This window comes from Salmo trutta, chromosome 21, assembly GCF_901001165.1.
Source record: "Salmo trutta chromosome 21, fSalTru1.1, whole genome shotgun sequence".
NCBI classification, from domain to species: Eukaryota; Metazoa; Chordata; class Actinopteri; order Salmoniformes; family Salmonidae; genus Salmo; species Salmo trutta.
The window spans coordinates 35,306,466-35,323,597 of NC_042977.1; the positions used below are offsets into that span (position 1 = coordinate 35,306,466).

Below are 17,132 nucleotides of genomic sequence, written 5' to 3' on the forward strand. Positions count from 1 at the left end.
ATGCTCAGAGGGATATTCAATGCCTGTTTGTTTTTTTTACACATTTACCAATAGGTGCCCTTTGCGAGGCATTGGAAAACCTCCCTGGTCTTTGCGGTTGAATCTGTATTTGAAATTCACTGCTCAACTGAGTGACCATACAGATAATTGTGAGTGGGGTACAGAGATTAGGTAGTCCATGCAATTTATGTGACTTGTTAAGCACATTTCCTGAATTTATTTAGGTTTGCCTAAACAAATGGGTTGAATACTTACTAACTCAAGACATTTCAGATTTTCATTTTTAATTAGTACAAATTTCATAAAACAATTCCACTTTGACATTATGGGGTATTTATTTTAAAATGTAACTTTATTTAACTAGGCAAGTCAGTTAAGAACAAATTCTTATTTACAATGACAGCCTACCAGAAGGCATCCTGCGGGGACGAGGGCTGGGATTAAGAATAAAATAAAAATATAGGACAAAACACACATCGAGACACCACAACACTACATAAAGAAAGACCCAAGACAACAACATAGCATGGTAGCAACACAAAACATGGTACAAACATTATTGGGCACAGACAATAGCACAAAGGGCAAGAAGGTAGAGACAACAATACGGCACACAAAGCAGCCACAACTGTCAATAAGAGTGTCCATGATTAGGTCTTTGAATGAAGAGTATTGTGTGTAGGCTAGTGACAAAAAAAACATCTCTATTTAATCCATTTTAAATTCAGGCTGTAACAAAATGTGGAAAAAGGGGTGTGAACAGTTTCTGAAGGCACTGTATGTAATTGCCTACTGCAGTACCTTCTCCTGTCCTAGACCATGTCCTGTACCAAAACCATGCCGGGAAATAGTAGAGAAGCAACACTAGATAGGAAAAAAGGCCATGTTTATTTAGTTATCAAGGCAATAATCACATTTATTCCCCAGTTGGTCAAAATCAGAGGTCACCTTCACATACAAAAAACCTCCAGGTCACTTAACAATTCCATCAATACATGATTAAAAACATCTGGGCATGATGTTATTAAATCCTGCAATTTATGTGTAGATTTAAAATAAAGTCGATTTTTAAAGACTGCAACTCAAATAAAAAAAATACTATTTCGATATCCGAATGTTTAAGGATAGTAGTGGTCATTCAGCTGAACCCACATCCAAAGTCCATTTGCCCGACATAAGGTTCATTCTCCTGAGAAATGATAGGAAAGCTATTGTACATACTACAACCGCATACTCAAAACACACTTGCACACGCTCGCAAACACTCACCTCCCATTTGGACACACACTCACACGTCAAGGTCAAAGAAAGTTTAGTGCCTAATCCCATGATACAGTAAACAAAACATTATTTGACAAAACAAAATATGATTTTTTTTTTACAGTGGTGGCAATCTGACCCTGGTGAGTCCACATCCATCCAGGCCAATCAAATCCGGTTATGTGTTAAAACTCATCTGTGTGAGTCCAAACAGGCCATTCACTGTGAGTTAAAACAACCAGTTCTGCCTAACCTGTCCATTTGTCTGTGTACCTATCGTGTGTAAAAAAAAAAAACTCTGTCTGTCCTGTTTGGCTGTGAGAGTAGTGGTTGCTGGTCACAGGTTAGTATGAGGCAATCAGTATGCGCCGTTGTTGGGTTCCCTGACGGCGCTGAAGAGGACATCTGCCTTGGTACTGACAAAGTATGTCACCAGTAGCGATGTGAACAACACGGCCACTCCCACGCCTAAGGTCAGCATCTATGAGAGAAATTAAGAGGAAAGAAAAAGGTAAATAATGTGATTCTCTTCTACCATCATCTTTATCAGACAATGGATACAGTCAAACGTGTAAAACAAATATACAATAAAAAAAAATATATACCACTTACACAGGCTTACTAGATTCAAACAGAACTACATGAACGTATACAAAACTGTAATTAATTAAACAGATGGATCATGGTGGGAAAATTGAGTGCAGTTTTACCTCCAGGTCCCGGCTGGCTACTAGGAAAATTCGTGCTTTGATGAACGTCCACTGCGATTCTGTCCACGTGGAATATTCTTTGGAAACGTAATCCCCCAGGTCGAAGGCAGGGGACACTGCCTTGGCCAGGCGTACTGCTGTGCGTACGCAGAAAGACTCCCTCTGGGTGCTGTTGGGTGGGACCATGCCCTGAACCCAGAAATAAGAGTACATCTGAGGGAGAGAATGAGCCAATCAGAGTGCGGTGTGGTTCCAGCAATACAAAGAAACACATTTTTCATTTGTAAACATCTATCCATCAGCACAGACAGATCCAGAGGCACATTTACATATGTGCTCTCGTTCGGCAGCTCATCTGGCTTCTTGCACTGGCTCTGGGTGAGGTTGGTGGCTGTTCCCGTTAAATTGGCCAGGAGATATTGGACCAGATAGGTCAGTGCGTTAGCCTGATGGGGCAACTTGGCAACACCAACGTAGTACTGGGGTGGGTTGGGCTCTGAGAGACAGAAAACACAATGGAATGAAAACCCAAATACTTTCTTTATAGACGTGAGTGTGTCTGTGACTAGTCCATATCTGCATGGGTTTTACGACGTCAGTAGTAGCAGAACACCTCTATAGTGTCAAAGGGTGTCCTTCTGAAAAAGTATCAGACTAAAACTCACGGAGAACGTCCTTCAGTTCTGGGGCCATCAATGCCTGAAACCAGCTGTTGTTGGATCTAACCAGAAACCCATACAGCATCTGGGTCACCTGAGAGAGAGATGCACAGTGTTGGTCAAACAATTCTGCTCACTGTCCCAAAAAAGTGAATTTGAAAAGATTTTAGATGTTGAGAATGACATATGTTAGCAGACATATTGACAGTGTCATGGAAAATAACAGACTATAACAGTATGACCGATCAGTTTAAAAAACATTTTTTAGCCCTTTTTCTCCCAAATTAAATTTTGTGGTATCCAATTGGTAGTTACAGTCTTGTCTCATCGCTGCAACTCCCGTACGGACTCGGGAAAGACGAAGGTCGAGAGCCGTGCATCCTCCGAAACACAACCCAACCAAGCCGCACTGCTTCTTGACACAATGCCTACTTAACCCAGAAGCATCAATGTGTTGGCCGAAACACCGTGCACCTGGTGACCGTGTCAGCGTGCCCTGTGCCCGGTCCACCACAGGAGTCGCTAGTGCGCGATGGGACAAGGACATCCCTGCCGGCCAAACCCTCCCCTAACCCGGATGACGCTGGACCAACTGTGCGCCGCCCCATGGGTCTCCCGGTCGCGGCCGTCTGCGACAGAGCCTGGACTCGAACCCAGAATCTCTAGTGGCACAGCTAGCACTGCCTTAGACCACTGCACCACTCGGGAGGCCATGACTGATCAGTTTGACTTGTACAACACCTCATCAATCATCGAGTCTTACTGTTTTGGGGTCTGCATTGATGTTGTTGACTTGGGAGTTGTTTCCCCCAGCCTGCTTGAAGAGAGCGCGGGCAACTGCAGTAGCCACCTCGGTAAGAGACTGAAAGAGTACAGTGAGGGAGGGAAGAGAGAGAGAGAGAGATATTATTCTAACAGACAGTGGACAATGTAATGGAAACTGTGACTACTACAAATAAATCCATCAGTGGGTTTACTATGGTAACAATACCTTTGCAGTATCAGTCACAAACTCTAGCTGTTCCTCTGGACTCAAGTTAGATGGATAAGTCAGGTTCAGGTGGGCAGCGTCGTCATAAAAACTCTCATAGTACCTGCGCATGGGTAAACGAATTGCAAAAATTGCTGAAGTTGGAGAATTATCTCCCTCACTAACTTTAAACATCTGCTATCTGAGCAGCTAACCGATCGCTGCAGCTGTACATAGCCCATCTGTAAATAGCCCATCCAATCTACCTACCTCATCCCCATATTGTTTTATTTACTTTTTTGCACACCAGTATTTCTACTTGCACATCATCATCTGCACATCTGTCACTCCAGTGTTATTTGCTACATTGTAATTACTTCACCAGTATGGCCTATTTATTGCCTTACCTCCTTACTCCATTTGCACACACTGTATATAAACTTTTTTTCTCTATTGTGTTATTGACTGTACGTTTGTTTATTCCATGTGTAACTCTGTGTTGTTTGTGTCGCACTGCTTTGCTTTATCTTAGCCAGGTCGCAGTTGTAAATGACAACTTGTTCTCAACTGTCCTACCTGGTTACACAAAGGTGAAATAAAAAATAAAAAAACAGGGTAGAACACTTCACTAATAAACTCATCAGGCAAGATAAAGATTGCAGTAATAAAAATGACCAGCAACGACAGACCATAGTCAAACACTCACCTATTGTTGAAAGCTGTTTGATGGTCTGCAAGAAAAATTCCTGGAATTGCCCGAGCTCGGAGGAAACGCTGAAAGGAGGAGGGCGGGAGTGGCTGAGAAAAACCTGTCTCAACAAATGAGAAGTTGAGACCAGCCGTGGAGGACTGTAAGTTTTTTACAAGATTCGTAACCTGAAACAGAGGTAAGAGGTTGGGAAAAGTGGGTTGAGAGAGAGCATAATGAAGAGAATATAGAAAAAAGGGGTGGATGAGGATGGACCAGGTAAGCGCGCCACAAATAGAATCATTTCACTCCCCCTTACCTCGTCATGGATGGTGTTGTTCCTCCTGGACACAGGGTCTGAGTGAAGAAATAGGTTGGTGCCACTGCGCACTGCTACCTAACAAATTACATTAGAGATTCATTGTTATTTGTTGGTTGATTGTATATCCATGCATTTTACACATTGATGCCTGTTGTGTGCTTGAGTATTCAATGAGAACATATACATGTCTTAACCTGTCCAATCTCCAGTATTGAGTGAACATTGTCCAGGTCTATCACAAACTTGTTATTCTTCATGTCATAAACCATTCGAGAGCTGCCAATGTAGTCAAATACTTCCTGAAAGAGAGGAATAAGCTATAAACATCCTCTTACAGTACAACACTGAACAATACTGCTATATGATAAAGTGACCACATGTGACTCCATAATTGACATACCACAGAATGACTTGCTAAGGGAGACCGAAGGAACTCACCCCGTGGAAGAAGGCAAAGAGGATATTCCGTGTGGGAGGGGCTTCCTGAGTGGCTTCACGTAGTGCCTGGGCAGCAGCCAGCAGAGTAACAAACCCTGAGACACTCCCCTCCGCTCCTGTAGAATCCTGCAAGAAAAATGCCCTGCTGTCCAGCTACAAAAATGGAGAAAGAATCCAGTGTCCAGTCAATTTTCCATAAACGCCAAACAAGGAAAAACCATGTAAGGATTGTATAGAAGGAAATGGTACTGAGCAAATACCAAAGCACTTTTCAGGATGTGTATAACACACACTGGAATGTGGCTCATATTGTATATACTATTGTGTAGATTCCAAAAGGCTTAGACATCTGTGAACATGTGACAAGAGGAGTCAGTGGGAGGCAAGGCCTCAATGCATCACCCACCCTGGCTGCTGCTACAACAACACTCTCGTTCTCCTTGTGACCAAAGGCGGTGCTGTTATAAGGCCGGATGAAAGCACACACATTATAATCACCTAGAGGGTTACACACCATCACTGTGAGAGAGAGAGAGCGAGAGAGATGTCTGTAATATATACATGACAGTGTGTGTATTGACTACTCACGCATATACAATAATGCATCTTTGTATACCTGGGGAGGTGCTGAAGTCGATGCTTCCGCGTCTCATGCAGGTTGCAGTGTCAGTGACAGCATACATATGAGAGAAGAGCTGCATGGCACACAGAGGGTACTGCAGGCCACTGCCGTTCACCACACGATTATGATCAAAGTAGCACTGCAGGTAGAGAGTGGACACATTTATCAGAATGAGGAGCACATTGTTTTAATACACAGAAATACTGTAGAATAAGACATCACCTCTGTTCTTTGAATAAAGACATTTCATGGTCATTAAGTGACATGATTTTACCAGACTGGGTTGTGACTGCTTGAAGTGACTCCTCACCTGTTTGATGACCTCTGTTTCATTGTCTTCTTTCAGGGAGAAGACAGGGAAATCAAATTCCTCATAGGATAGACCGTTCCCCCGAGGATTCCATACAGTCGTGTTACAGTGCGCTAAATTATGATCATAGGTTTCCGTGTAAACACCTGAGGATAAAAGTAAACAAATGACGTTCAAAAAGCATGCTGGTTAGCAAAGGTCATTTGGTCATTTTGACAGACTGGCGTCCTAATGCCTGATCCTCCTACCTGTGTTCTCATTGGGACATGTTGTATGTGGCGAGAACTCCGGTGGGCTAGTTTTTGGGACCACCACAACCCCTGCCACCCTGCTGGAGGCATTCTTCATCTTCATCATGATGGACCTGTAAAATGATGACAATGTTTGAGTATGAGGGGGCTACTAGGATATAGATCATATCATTGTGTGGCTGTGCTGAACAATAGTCACAGTGAGAGTGTTCCAACTTTGTTCTGGAGGTCAATGGAGATGGAGTTGACTGTTTTTGGCTGTGTGTATAGCCTACTTGGTGAAGAGGGATGACTCCAACAGGACCATATAAGGAGGATTGGGTCCTTTGCTCAAAGGCCATTCCAGATCTGCCTCAGACTCCAAGACATGGATCACCCCTGTATCACCTGATATCGAGGCTGAGACACAGGATGGAAAGAAATGCTTGTCTTAGTATGCAAATATCCAGCATTACATAAATATAGCAAGGATACAGAGCACAGTATTGTACCAAGCAGAGTGTGTGTGTGTCATGTCACTCACACTGGCAGCCAATCTGATGTGTAGCATTGAGCAGTCGGACGCATGGTACAGTGTTATTCAGTTCAACATAAATCTTCTGCGCAACAGAGTTAGAACTCACATCTGAAAGACAAAAGAAGAGAAACAATTGAATTGAAGTGACCAGTTTCTGTAATGATGTATTCCCAAGACACCAAACCAAATCAAATTGTATTGGTCAGTACACAGTTTAGCAGGTGGGTGCAGCAAAATGCTTATGTTCATAGTTCCTATCAAATAATGCAGTAAATGCCAATAAGCACAAAATAATATATTATTTTGTACAGTAGTAGATATATAAATAGAATGTCAACAAATTTGCTTACATCCCTGTTAATAAGCATTTCTCCTTTGCCAAGATAATGCTTCCACCTGACAGGTGTGGCATATCAAAAAGCTGATTAAACATCATTATCATTACACATGTGCACCTTGTGCTGGGGACAATAAAATGCCACCCTAAAATGTGCAGTTTTGTCACACAACGCCACAGAAGTCTTGAGTTGAGGGAGCATGCAATTGGAATGCTGACTGCAGGAATGTCCCCCAGAGCTGTTGCCAGATAATTGAATGTTCGTTTCTCGACCATATGCGGCCTCCAATGTCATTTTAGAGAATTTGGCAGCATGTCCAACTGGCCTCACAATCGCAGACCACGTGTAACCACGCCAGCCCAGGATTTCCACATCCAGCTTCTTCACCTGCGGGGGATCCTCTGAGACCAGTCACCCGGACAGCTGATGAAACTGAGGAGTATTTCTGTCTGTAATAAAACCCTTTTGTGGGGAAAACCTATGCTTGTCCTAGGCCCACCCATGGCTGCGCCCTTGCCCAGTCATGTGAAATTCATAGATTAGTGCCAAATTATTTTATTTCAATTGACTGATTTCCATATGAACTGTAACTCAGTAAAATCGTTGAAATGACTGCATGTTGATTTATTTTTGTTTTGTATATAATGCCTGTATAGCCGCCCACCCACTGCTTGCCTTGAGCTCTGAGTGGTCACGCTGTGGCTGACTCAAGTTGTGGTGCCTAGCAGCAACAGTATCAGTTTCACAAGTTTGCTAGTTAGCCAGCTGGTTAACATGGCTATCTATCTATCTAGCTAAGTGCATCGCATACGGGATTTCAAAAAACTTGCTACATAATTCGGGTTGTCTAGTGTAAAATTATAAAGCATTATAATCCATAGGACCTCACTGTCAGCAACGTCGTTGACTAAATAATTGGGCTATTAGTTAGCTGTAGCTTACTGAGCCAAACTAAATCGGTAATAAGATATAGGTAAGTGAAAGCATGTAGCTAGTATTAACGTTACAAACGAAAGGAATTCTTACTTTTGAAAAGCCAACAAACTATGAACATAACCCATTTCGATGATTCCAACGCCATCTTCCTGGTTTCATAAAGAACAGTTAAAAACACAGGAAGCGTTGCAGTAAAACTTGTTCTGGGTTCCAATATTGCAAAACCTCATCAAAATGGCAGTGAAAACAGAACATAGAGATAGATAGAGGACTCATCTTTATAGCCATAATAGCGTATTTGACAGCATGGGCAGCGCGATTGAGTCTTCAAACCTATAGAAATCCCACCCAGTCAAAGTATGTGGCGGAGTTCTGAACCGCTAATGGAGCAGACCACTTCAGGTTCTATCCAACCACTCCAGCTAAAAACCTCTGCCTCACAGGGATAAAAACTGCCAATCCAAATAAACTCCATTGATTAAAATCACAATTTAACCAACACCCATCTATTTTTGTGATTACCTGGACCTGCCATTTGGTTTTGAAGTATTGAAACAAAACCATATAAAAAAATGTGTTGCCTTTATTTAACTTTATGATTTGAATGAAAATTATTTTAATAAACATGAAAAGGTGAATGTAAGAAGAGCTCATAATTTCAAATATGCTACATGTCATATTTAACAGCATATAAACACTCTAAACAGGCCGGGAGCCAGACAGGCATAGCTGGGGAAGTAGAGATTTTGCCCATGCTTCATAAGGCGATATTGCTCCACTAATACAGGACTATTAAAGTCCCAGTGCACTAATTTTGTGGAAAAAAGATATTGTTTAAAAAATATATATACACTACTGGTCAAAAGTTGTAGAACACCTACTCATTCAAGGGGTTTTCTTTATTTTTACTATTTTCTACATTGTAGAATAATAGTGAAGACATCAAAATTATGAAATAACACGTGGAATCATGTAGTAACCAAAGAAGTGTTAAACACATCAAAATATATTTTATATTTGACATTCTTCAAAGTAGCCACCCTTTGCCTTGATGACAAGCATTTGAAGTAAACATTTCACTGTTGTATTTGGTGCATGTGACAAATAAACTTTGATTTGATTTGCTGGTTAAGTGTGCCTTGAATTCTAAATAAATCACAGACAGTGTCACCAGCATAGCACCATCACACCTCCTCCTCCTATGCTTCACGGTGGGAACCACACATGCGGAGATCATCCCTTCACCTACTCTGCATCTCACAAAGACAAGGCGGTTGGAACCTAAAATCTCAAATTTGGACTCATCAGACAAAGGAATAGATTTCCACTGGTCTAATGTCGTGTTTCTTGGACCAAGCAAGTCTCTGCTTCTTGTTGGAGTACTTTAGTAGTGGTTTCTTTGCAGCAATTGAACCATGAAGGCCGGATTCATGCAGTCTCCTCTGAACAGTTTTTGAGATGTGTCTGTTACTTGAACTCTGTAAAGCATTTATTTTGGCTGCAATTTCTGAGGCTGCTAACTCTAACTTTTTCTCTGCAGCAGAGGTAACTCTTGGTCTTCCTTACCTGTGGTGGTCCTTATGAGAGCCAGTTTCATCAAAGCGCTTGATGGTTTTTGCGACTGTACTTGAAGAAACTTTCAAAGTTCTTGACATTTTCCAGATTTTTTTATTTTATTTTTCTAGGCAAGTCAGTTAAGAACAAATTCTTATTTACAATGATAGCCTAGGAACAGTGGGTTAACTGCCTCGTTCAGGGGCAGAACGACAGATTTTTACATTGTCAGCTCGGGGATTTGATCTAGCAACTTTTCGGTTATTGGCCTAACGCTCTAACCAGGCTACTGTACCTGCCGCCCTGACTGACCAACCTTCATGCCTTAAAGTAATGATGGACTGTCGTTTCTCTTTGCTTATTTGAGCTGTTCTTGCCATAATATGGACTTGGTCTTTTAACAAATAAGGCTATCTTCTGTATACCACCCCCACTTTGTCACATCACAACCGATTGGCTCAAATGCATTAAGGAAAGAAATTCTACAAATGTACTTTTAACAAGGCACACCTGTTAATTGAAATGCATTCCAGGTGACTACCTCATGAAGCTGGCTGAGAGAATGCCAAGAGTGTGCAAAGCTGTCATCAAGGAAAACGGTGGCTACTTTGAAGAATCTCTTTGATCTCTCTTTCAATAGCATTCAGTACCTCCATCTATCGCTATATAGACATAATATTCCAAGGACCTCCAAAGCCTTCAGACCAACTACCTGCGATCTCTCCAGAGCACAGACATGTAACCTCTGCTGGTGGTAATATCCTTTATGCACTATGTAAACCTCCTTCACTATGGCTGTCTGTCTGTGTGATGACATATAGCATATTATCCAGGGCCACTGGTTGGATTGGATTTACTGTACTCACTCAAACTCATGTGCTCTCCCCCACTAAAAGTCTCCTAGACTTTTATAAAAACGAATGTGTTCATCTCTCTTTTCCCAGGTGAGTCTGCTGGAACTCTAGAGCAGCAGATCAAAATACCTGCCACCATGTTGTCAACTATCGACCATTCCCTGAGGAAGGATGCAACTATCAAGGCTTTAAATGGTCAAATTTGGGGGATGACCACCAAATGCAATACGTTTTGTATAAACTATTTGTAATTTTTTTAATAGGTTACAGGGACTGGGAGACTAGTCAGGATCGAGGGAAAATTGAACAGCACAAAGTAACGAGAGATCCTTGATGAAAACCTGCTCTAGAGCGCTCAGGATCTCAGACTGGGGTGAAGGTTTACCATCCAACAAGACAATGACCCTAAGCACACAGCCAAGACCATGCAGGAGTGGCTTCAGGGCAAGTTTATGAATGTCCTTGAGTGGCCCGGACTTGAACACAATCATACATCTCTGGAGAGACCTGAAAATGGCTGTGAAGCGAAGTTCCCCATCCAACCTGACAGAGCTTGAGAGGATCTGCACAGTGGTGTGGAGGCTGTGCTTTGGCAAAGTGGGTGGGGTTATATCCTACCTGTTTGGCCTGTCCGGGGGTTTCATCGGATGGGGCCACAGTGTCTCCTGACCCCTCCTGTCTCAGCCTCCAGTATTTATGCTGCAGTAGTTTATGTGTCGGGGGGCTAGGGTCAGTCTGTCACATCTGGAGTATTTCTCTTGTCTTTTCCGGTGTCCTGTGTGAATTGAAATATGCTCTCTCGAATTCTCTCTTTCTCTTTCTTTCTTTCTCTCTCTCGGAGGACCTGAGCCCTAGGACCATGCCTCAGGACTACCTGGCTTGATGACTCCTTGCTGTCCCCAGTTCACCTGGCCGTGCTGCTGCTCCAGTTCCAACTGTTCTGTCTGCAGCTATGGAACCCTGACCTGTTCACCGGACGTGCTACCTGTCCCAGACCTGTTGTCCCAGACCTGCTGGAACCCTGACCTATTCACCGGACATGCTACCTGTCCCAGACCTGCTGTTTTCAACTCTCTAGAGACAGCAGGAGCGGTAGAGATACTCTCAAAGATCGGCTATGAAAAAGCCAACTGACACTTACTCTTGTGTTACTGACTTGTTGCACCCTCGACAACTACTATGATTATTATTATTTGACAATGCTGGTCATTTATGAACATTTGAACATCTAGGCCATGTGCTGTTATAATCTCCACCCGGCACAGCCAGAAGAGGACTGGCCACCCCTCATAGCCTGGTTCCTCTCTAGATTTCTTCCTAGGTTTTGGCCTTTCTAGGGAGTTTTTCCTAGCCACTGTGCTTCTACACCTGCATTGCTTGCTGTTTGGGGTTTTAGGCTGGGTTTCTGTACAGCACTTTGTGATATCAGCTGATGTAAGAAGGGCTATATAAATACATTTGATAAAGATTGGGAGTATCTCCAAATAAAGGTGTGCCAAGCTTGTAGCTTCCTACCCAAGAAGACTTGAGGCCGTAATCGCTGCCAAAGGTGCTTCAACAAAGTACCGAGTAAAGGGTCTGAATACTTAAGTAAATGTAATTTCTGTTTATTTTTAATACATTTGCACCAGCCTCCACGTGTTTAGGTTCTGTGTTCCTGTGAGGGGATTGCGCTCAGTGCCTGTATTCTATTTTGAGGGAGCAGAGCCTATGTCGACTTTCATTATTCATTGCTTAATAAATGGTCAAACATATTTCTACATGTCGTTTTCTTTCTGAAATTGTGTCTGACTTTCAGCTGTCGCAGATGCAGCTCCCTCGACTTTCGTCTATAGTCTGTCGCTTTCTCATTACTACTAATGTGCCCATAATTTTACCATAAAAAAATCATGGGTTAATAGGAATTATAAACTGTGTGGTTCGAGTCCTGAATGCTGACTGGCTGAAAGCCGGGTATGACAAAAATGTTTTACTGATCTAATTACGTTGGTAACCAGGTTATAATAGCGATAAGGCGCCTCGGGGGGTTGTGATATGTCCAATATACCATGGCTAACGACTGTGTCCAGGCACTTGGCGTTGCGCATAACAACAGCCCTTAGCTGTGGTATATTGGCCATACACCACACTTCATCTGGCCTTATTCCTTAAATCTAACATAAAACAATCCTCATCAAAATCTGTCTGTTTTAGGTAGAGATGTGTTTTTTGGGGATGGGATGCTTCTCAATCCACCGCATCAGCTGATATCGACCTTCAGAGCTAGAACGGTGTTTTCTCACAAAAAACATCTGTAGCCTACTCGATTGAAAGATTACTAGCACGAATACAATGCTGTTATGTTTCACTATATTGGATCACTCCAATATATTGGAATCACTGCGTGGCGGAGGGATACATCCGAGATGAGGATTTACAGATTCACTCCCTTGTACACCTGTGTCATGGCTGGGGTCCGCCCCTATATATAGACCCCATAGCCACAACACAGAAGTTCATCAACAGAGCCACACATAAATCCATCATTGAAGGAAGCTGTGGGACAGGCCAAATGGACCACAGACACACCGATGTCCATCATGTTGAAACTGACATAAAAAATAAACATAATCATGCAAGACTGACTTTAATTACACATAGTTTATTTTCCATAAGCATAATATTGTATTATTTTTACAAAATACAAAAGTACGAAAAATGTGTGTATATAACAAGTGTGTGTATATATGTGGATGCATTCCTTAGCCCCCCCTCCCTCCCCACAGCTGTAAGATGTAATTTTAATAAAGTTGGTTTTAAACACAATAAACTCATGTCGGAAAGGAAAATCTAATCTATGCCTGTTCTGATAAAACCTTAGTGCATTTAGACTCCAGGGATGCCTTGCTTGACCACACCCTCCTTCCTTGCTCATGGCCTGCCCTGCCTCTTCCACCAATCCATTTGTTTTTACGGACAAGAGCAGAAGCTCTGAGCTGTCCGATCAGGCCCATTGTCTATTGGCTCACACACGTTCTCTTTGATTTTCTCGGCGGACGTTCATATGGTTTGAGGTACAAACTTTCTGAAGTTCGCTTGGTAAGTCACTGGTAAGTGTAATATCTTGCGTGGAACTATACTCACTGGCTGTTTGCAGCCTGGAGCAGCTAGACCCTCCTCTTGAGTGCTCCACTCGCAGCGCACTATTGATCTGTGTCTTCCGCCCCTGGTTTGTTGTAATTGTTTTTCGTTAGCGTTACACTACGACGCCGTGTGCATCCATTATTATGGTGGCTCTTGCAGCCACAAACTGTAATTTACTTTACACAACTTGCCGACTGGCTTGTTCTATGTCTGTGCTGTGAATTGCTTTAACATGCTGCTCACAGGCCATAGGTTTTTTTCTTGTTCTTTCCCCTGCAGAGTGTAAAAGTATTGTGTTGGGCTTGTAGAGATATTAACTTTGGAGTTCCTTAATGGAGTTACTCCATATGGTGCTGTTTTTACTGCTTGGATATTAAACCAGCTAAGTAATATTGCAGTTGGCGTAAAACAAATAAATCAAATCCATTACCTGTTTGCTGTTTTTTTTCGTCTGCTTGTTTTTCTCGTAGGTGTCGTCCCCTGTGTTTGCAGAGGTACTGGGTAATTTATCCCTCACCGGGACCCTATTCCTCCAAGCGGGTCACGACAAACTCTCCCAGGGCGTCGGACCCCTGCTCCGTGGCCTTGTTGGCTTGACTGAGCTTACGGCTGAGCTTACGGCTGAGCTTACGGCTGAGCTTACGGCTTCCCTTTGTGACAGGTGTGGTGGTGTCAACCGTCACCGCTATAGGGACGTGCCTGGGAGACCCAGGCGCTCGGGGCGCCAGAGGAGAGGCAGGACCCGGCAGGACCCCTGACATACCCTTCACCGGCTGCTTCTCCCGGTCTCAAAGTGGGAGGAGGGTGTGGAGTCCCCCTGGGTGTTTTCCACAATGCTCAAGGGTTACCAACTCCAATTCCGGTGCCGGCCCCCGTCCTTCAGGGGCCTTCGTGTCACCACGGTATCATAACGGCTAGGTGGGTTCTACTCCACTTATTTTGTGGTCCCAAAAAGAGACTGAGGATTTTTACCGATTCTGGACCTCCACAACCTCAATGAGTACTTGAAGGTACTGAGGTTCCATATGCTGTCCCCAGCTGGGTGTTGCAGGCCTTGTCCAGGGACCAGTGGTTTGTGACGCTGGACCTGAGGGATGCGTACTTCCTTGTTCCTGTTCACCCAGCTCATTGGCAGTACCTTCGATTCACTTTCAAAGGGACGGCTTACGAATTCATGGTTCTTCCCTTCGGGCTCTCCTTGGCACTCCGCAGTTTCACAAAGTGCATGGATGCTGTCCTGGCACCTCTCAAGTCCCAAGGATTGATGATCCTCAATTACCTGGATGATTGGCTGATTTGTGCCCCAACCAGGACCCAGGTCCTCTCAGACAGAGACATGCTCCTGACCCACATCGGCGGGCTGGGCATTACTGTAAATTACAAAAGGGTTGCCTTCATTGGCATGGAACTGGACTCGGTCCGCATGAGAGCACGCCTGCCCATCGGAAGGGTTCAGGCGATCTCATCTTGCATCGACCTGCCAACGCCTGTTGGGCTTGCGGACAGCGGCCTCATTGCTGATTCTCCTAGGCCTGCTCCATCTCTGGCCTCTTCAACGGTGGTTCAACTCCCACCGGCTGCACCCGAAGCACCACCGTCACCTGCGTGTGACCACACAGGGCCTTAGGACATTTTTTAGGTGGCGCTGTCGCTTCTTTCTCTCAGGTGGGGTGGAGATGCTGAGGATGTGCCGCCGGGAGCTGGTCAGCACAGACGCCTCCCAGAACGGCTGGGGGGTGTGACCAAGGGCAGGTCGGCCAGCGGCTGTTGTCTACCACCTTAGAGCGGCAGGCACATCAATACACTAGAGCTCTGAGCTGTACTGCTGGCACTACGGTCTTATAGCACGCAAGCTCCTTCTCTGGGTTCAGGAACGTCTAGCGTCTCTACGGGCAGCGCACGTACCTGACATCCTGAATGTGGCAGCGGATATGCTCTCGAGGGAGGGCCAGCCACCTTGGGACTGGAGCCTACATCCTGTGGAACAAGTTAGGGAGGGTGCAGATGGACCTGTTTGCCTCCCTGGGCAATGCACACTGCCCCCTGTGGTACTCCATGTCGGAGCCACCAGGGACTCTGGGCATGGATGCTCTGACTCACAATTGGCCAGGAGCTTACGCATTCCCCCCCTTTCCCCCTGATCCAGGCTGTGCTGGACAGGACCAGGATGGCGGAGCATCATCTGCTGCTGGTGTCCCCATACTGGCCTAGACGACCCTGGTTCAGCCTTCTCCTGTCCCTGTTGTCTGGGACACCTTGGTAAATGCCCGAGACCCAACCTGCTGTTTCAGGCCGGGGGAACACTGTGGTATCCGAGACCGCACCGCCTCAGACTGTGGGCTTGTCCTCTGCACGGCACCAATGGTCCATGTTAGGACTACAGGAGGGCGTAAGGAACACCATGCAGAGCGCAAGGTGACCAGCTACAACCGTGGCATATCAGTGGCGCTGGCGGTTGTTCTGCTCTTGGTTCACTGGTATTGAGGTTGTTCCCGAGTCATGCAGGGTGCAGTATGTCCTCCAATATCTGCAGTTTCGCTTGGATGAGGGCTTGGCAGCCTCTGCATTGAGGGTATTTGGCCGCTCTATCTGCCTGCCATGTGGGGTGGATGGACAGGCCTGTGGGGCGCCATCCCTTGGTCTCCAGGTTTATGAAGGGGGTTTGTCACCTGCGTCCAGCTCAGACCCGCTCAATGACAAGCTGGGATCTGGATATGGTCTTGGCAGCTTTGGAAAAGCCGCCTTCCTCCCAACACCTCTCTATGAAGGTGGTTTTCTTGGTAGCATTACTTCCATGAAGAGGGGTGGGTGAGCTCCGTGCTTTTTCGGTAAGTTCTGAGTGCTACAGGATGGACCCCGGGGGAGGAGTACATCTCTCCGCCCCAACCCTTCATTCCTCCCGAAGGTTCTGTCAGACAGGCATGTGAACATCCCTTTTATCCTGTCTGCTTACGACCCACCCCGGCAGTGGCGGGGGAGTCTGGGCCTCCCTCCGTCATGCTGTGCCCTGTGTGGGCACTGGCTGCCTATGTGGAGCAGACACGGTCAGTGAGAACAACAGACCAGCATTTTGTCTATGGTGAGAGCCCAGCCCCCAGGACTCTATCAAGCAGAGCCTCTCACTGGATCGTGGACACGATTATGATAGCATACCGCTTGGCTGGCAGGCCAGTGCTGGGATCTGTGGTGGCACATTCAATGAGGTGTGGCTGTGTCCTGGGCTCTATTGAGAGGAGTGCCCCTCACTGATATCTGTGCTACAGCCAGCTGGGCTTCCTCTTGCACCTTTTGCTAGGTACTATTGGGTAATGTGGCACCTCCCTCTGCAGTTAGTTCAGCGGTACTGGGCATTGCCTCCCCTTCCGGGGACTGTACCGGGACCTCCCTTCCACATTAACCGCCTCTGGCGGGCCAGGTCCCTCTAGTACCGACTAAATCTGGTACGGGTATCCTGATTATATTGGAGTGATCCAATATAGTGAAACCTCGGTTATGTGAGCTATATGGATCACTCCAATCATCTACGGTGCTAGAGGCGCCTCAAATTATGTAGAGAACGTGTCGCGGACATGGGGTCTAT

General features: G+C 45.1%; 1 protein-coding gene across 1 annotated transcript; it reads right to left on the bottom strand.

The window, feature by feature from the left end:
- Positions 1 to 869: 869 nt before the first annotated feature.
- Positions 870 to 8,324, bottom strand: LOC115157286 (nicastrin-like). The gene is made up of 17 exons (XM_029705410.1): positions 8,112 to 8,324; positions 6,754 to 6,855; positions 6,506 to 6,629; positions 6,228 to 6,343; positions 5,980 to 6,125; positions 5,664 to 5,808; positions 5,454 to 5,566; positions 5,048 to 5,200; positions 4,804 to 4,908; positions 4,607 to 4,684; positions 4,306 to 4,475; positions 3,621 to 3,723; positions 3,393 to 3,491; positions 2,636 to 2,723; positions 2,300 to 2,466; positions 1,971 to 2,183; positions 870 to 1,741 (listed from the first exon to the last, which is right to left on the bottom strand). Exons 1-17 carry the CDS (start codon positions 8,164 to 8,166, stop codon positions 1,619 to 1,621), a joined length of 2,100 nt encoding a protein of 699 aa, XP_029561270.1. The 5' UTR covers positions 8,167 to 8,324; the 3' UTR covers positions 870 to 1,618.
- Positions 8,325 to 17,132: the final 8,808 nt, after the last annotated feature.

Bases quoted from the DNA above. Each gene is read 5' to 3' on its own strand.
- LOC115157286 (XM_029705410.1), bottom strand. From the start codon at position 8,166: ATGGCGTTGGAATCATCGAAATGGGTTATGTTCATAGTTTGTTGGCTT. The intron at 6,630-6,753 runs GTGAGTGACATG...CCTGTGTCTCAG, and splicing joins ACATCAGATTGGCTGCCAGT to CCTCGATATCAGGTGATACA. The intron at 5,567-5,663 runs GTATACAAAGAT...TCTCTCTCACAG, and splicing joins CGACTTCAGCACCTCCCCAG to TGATGGTGTGTAACCCTCTA.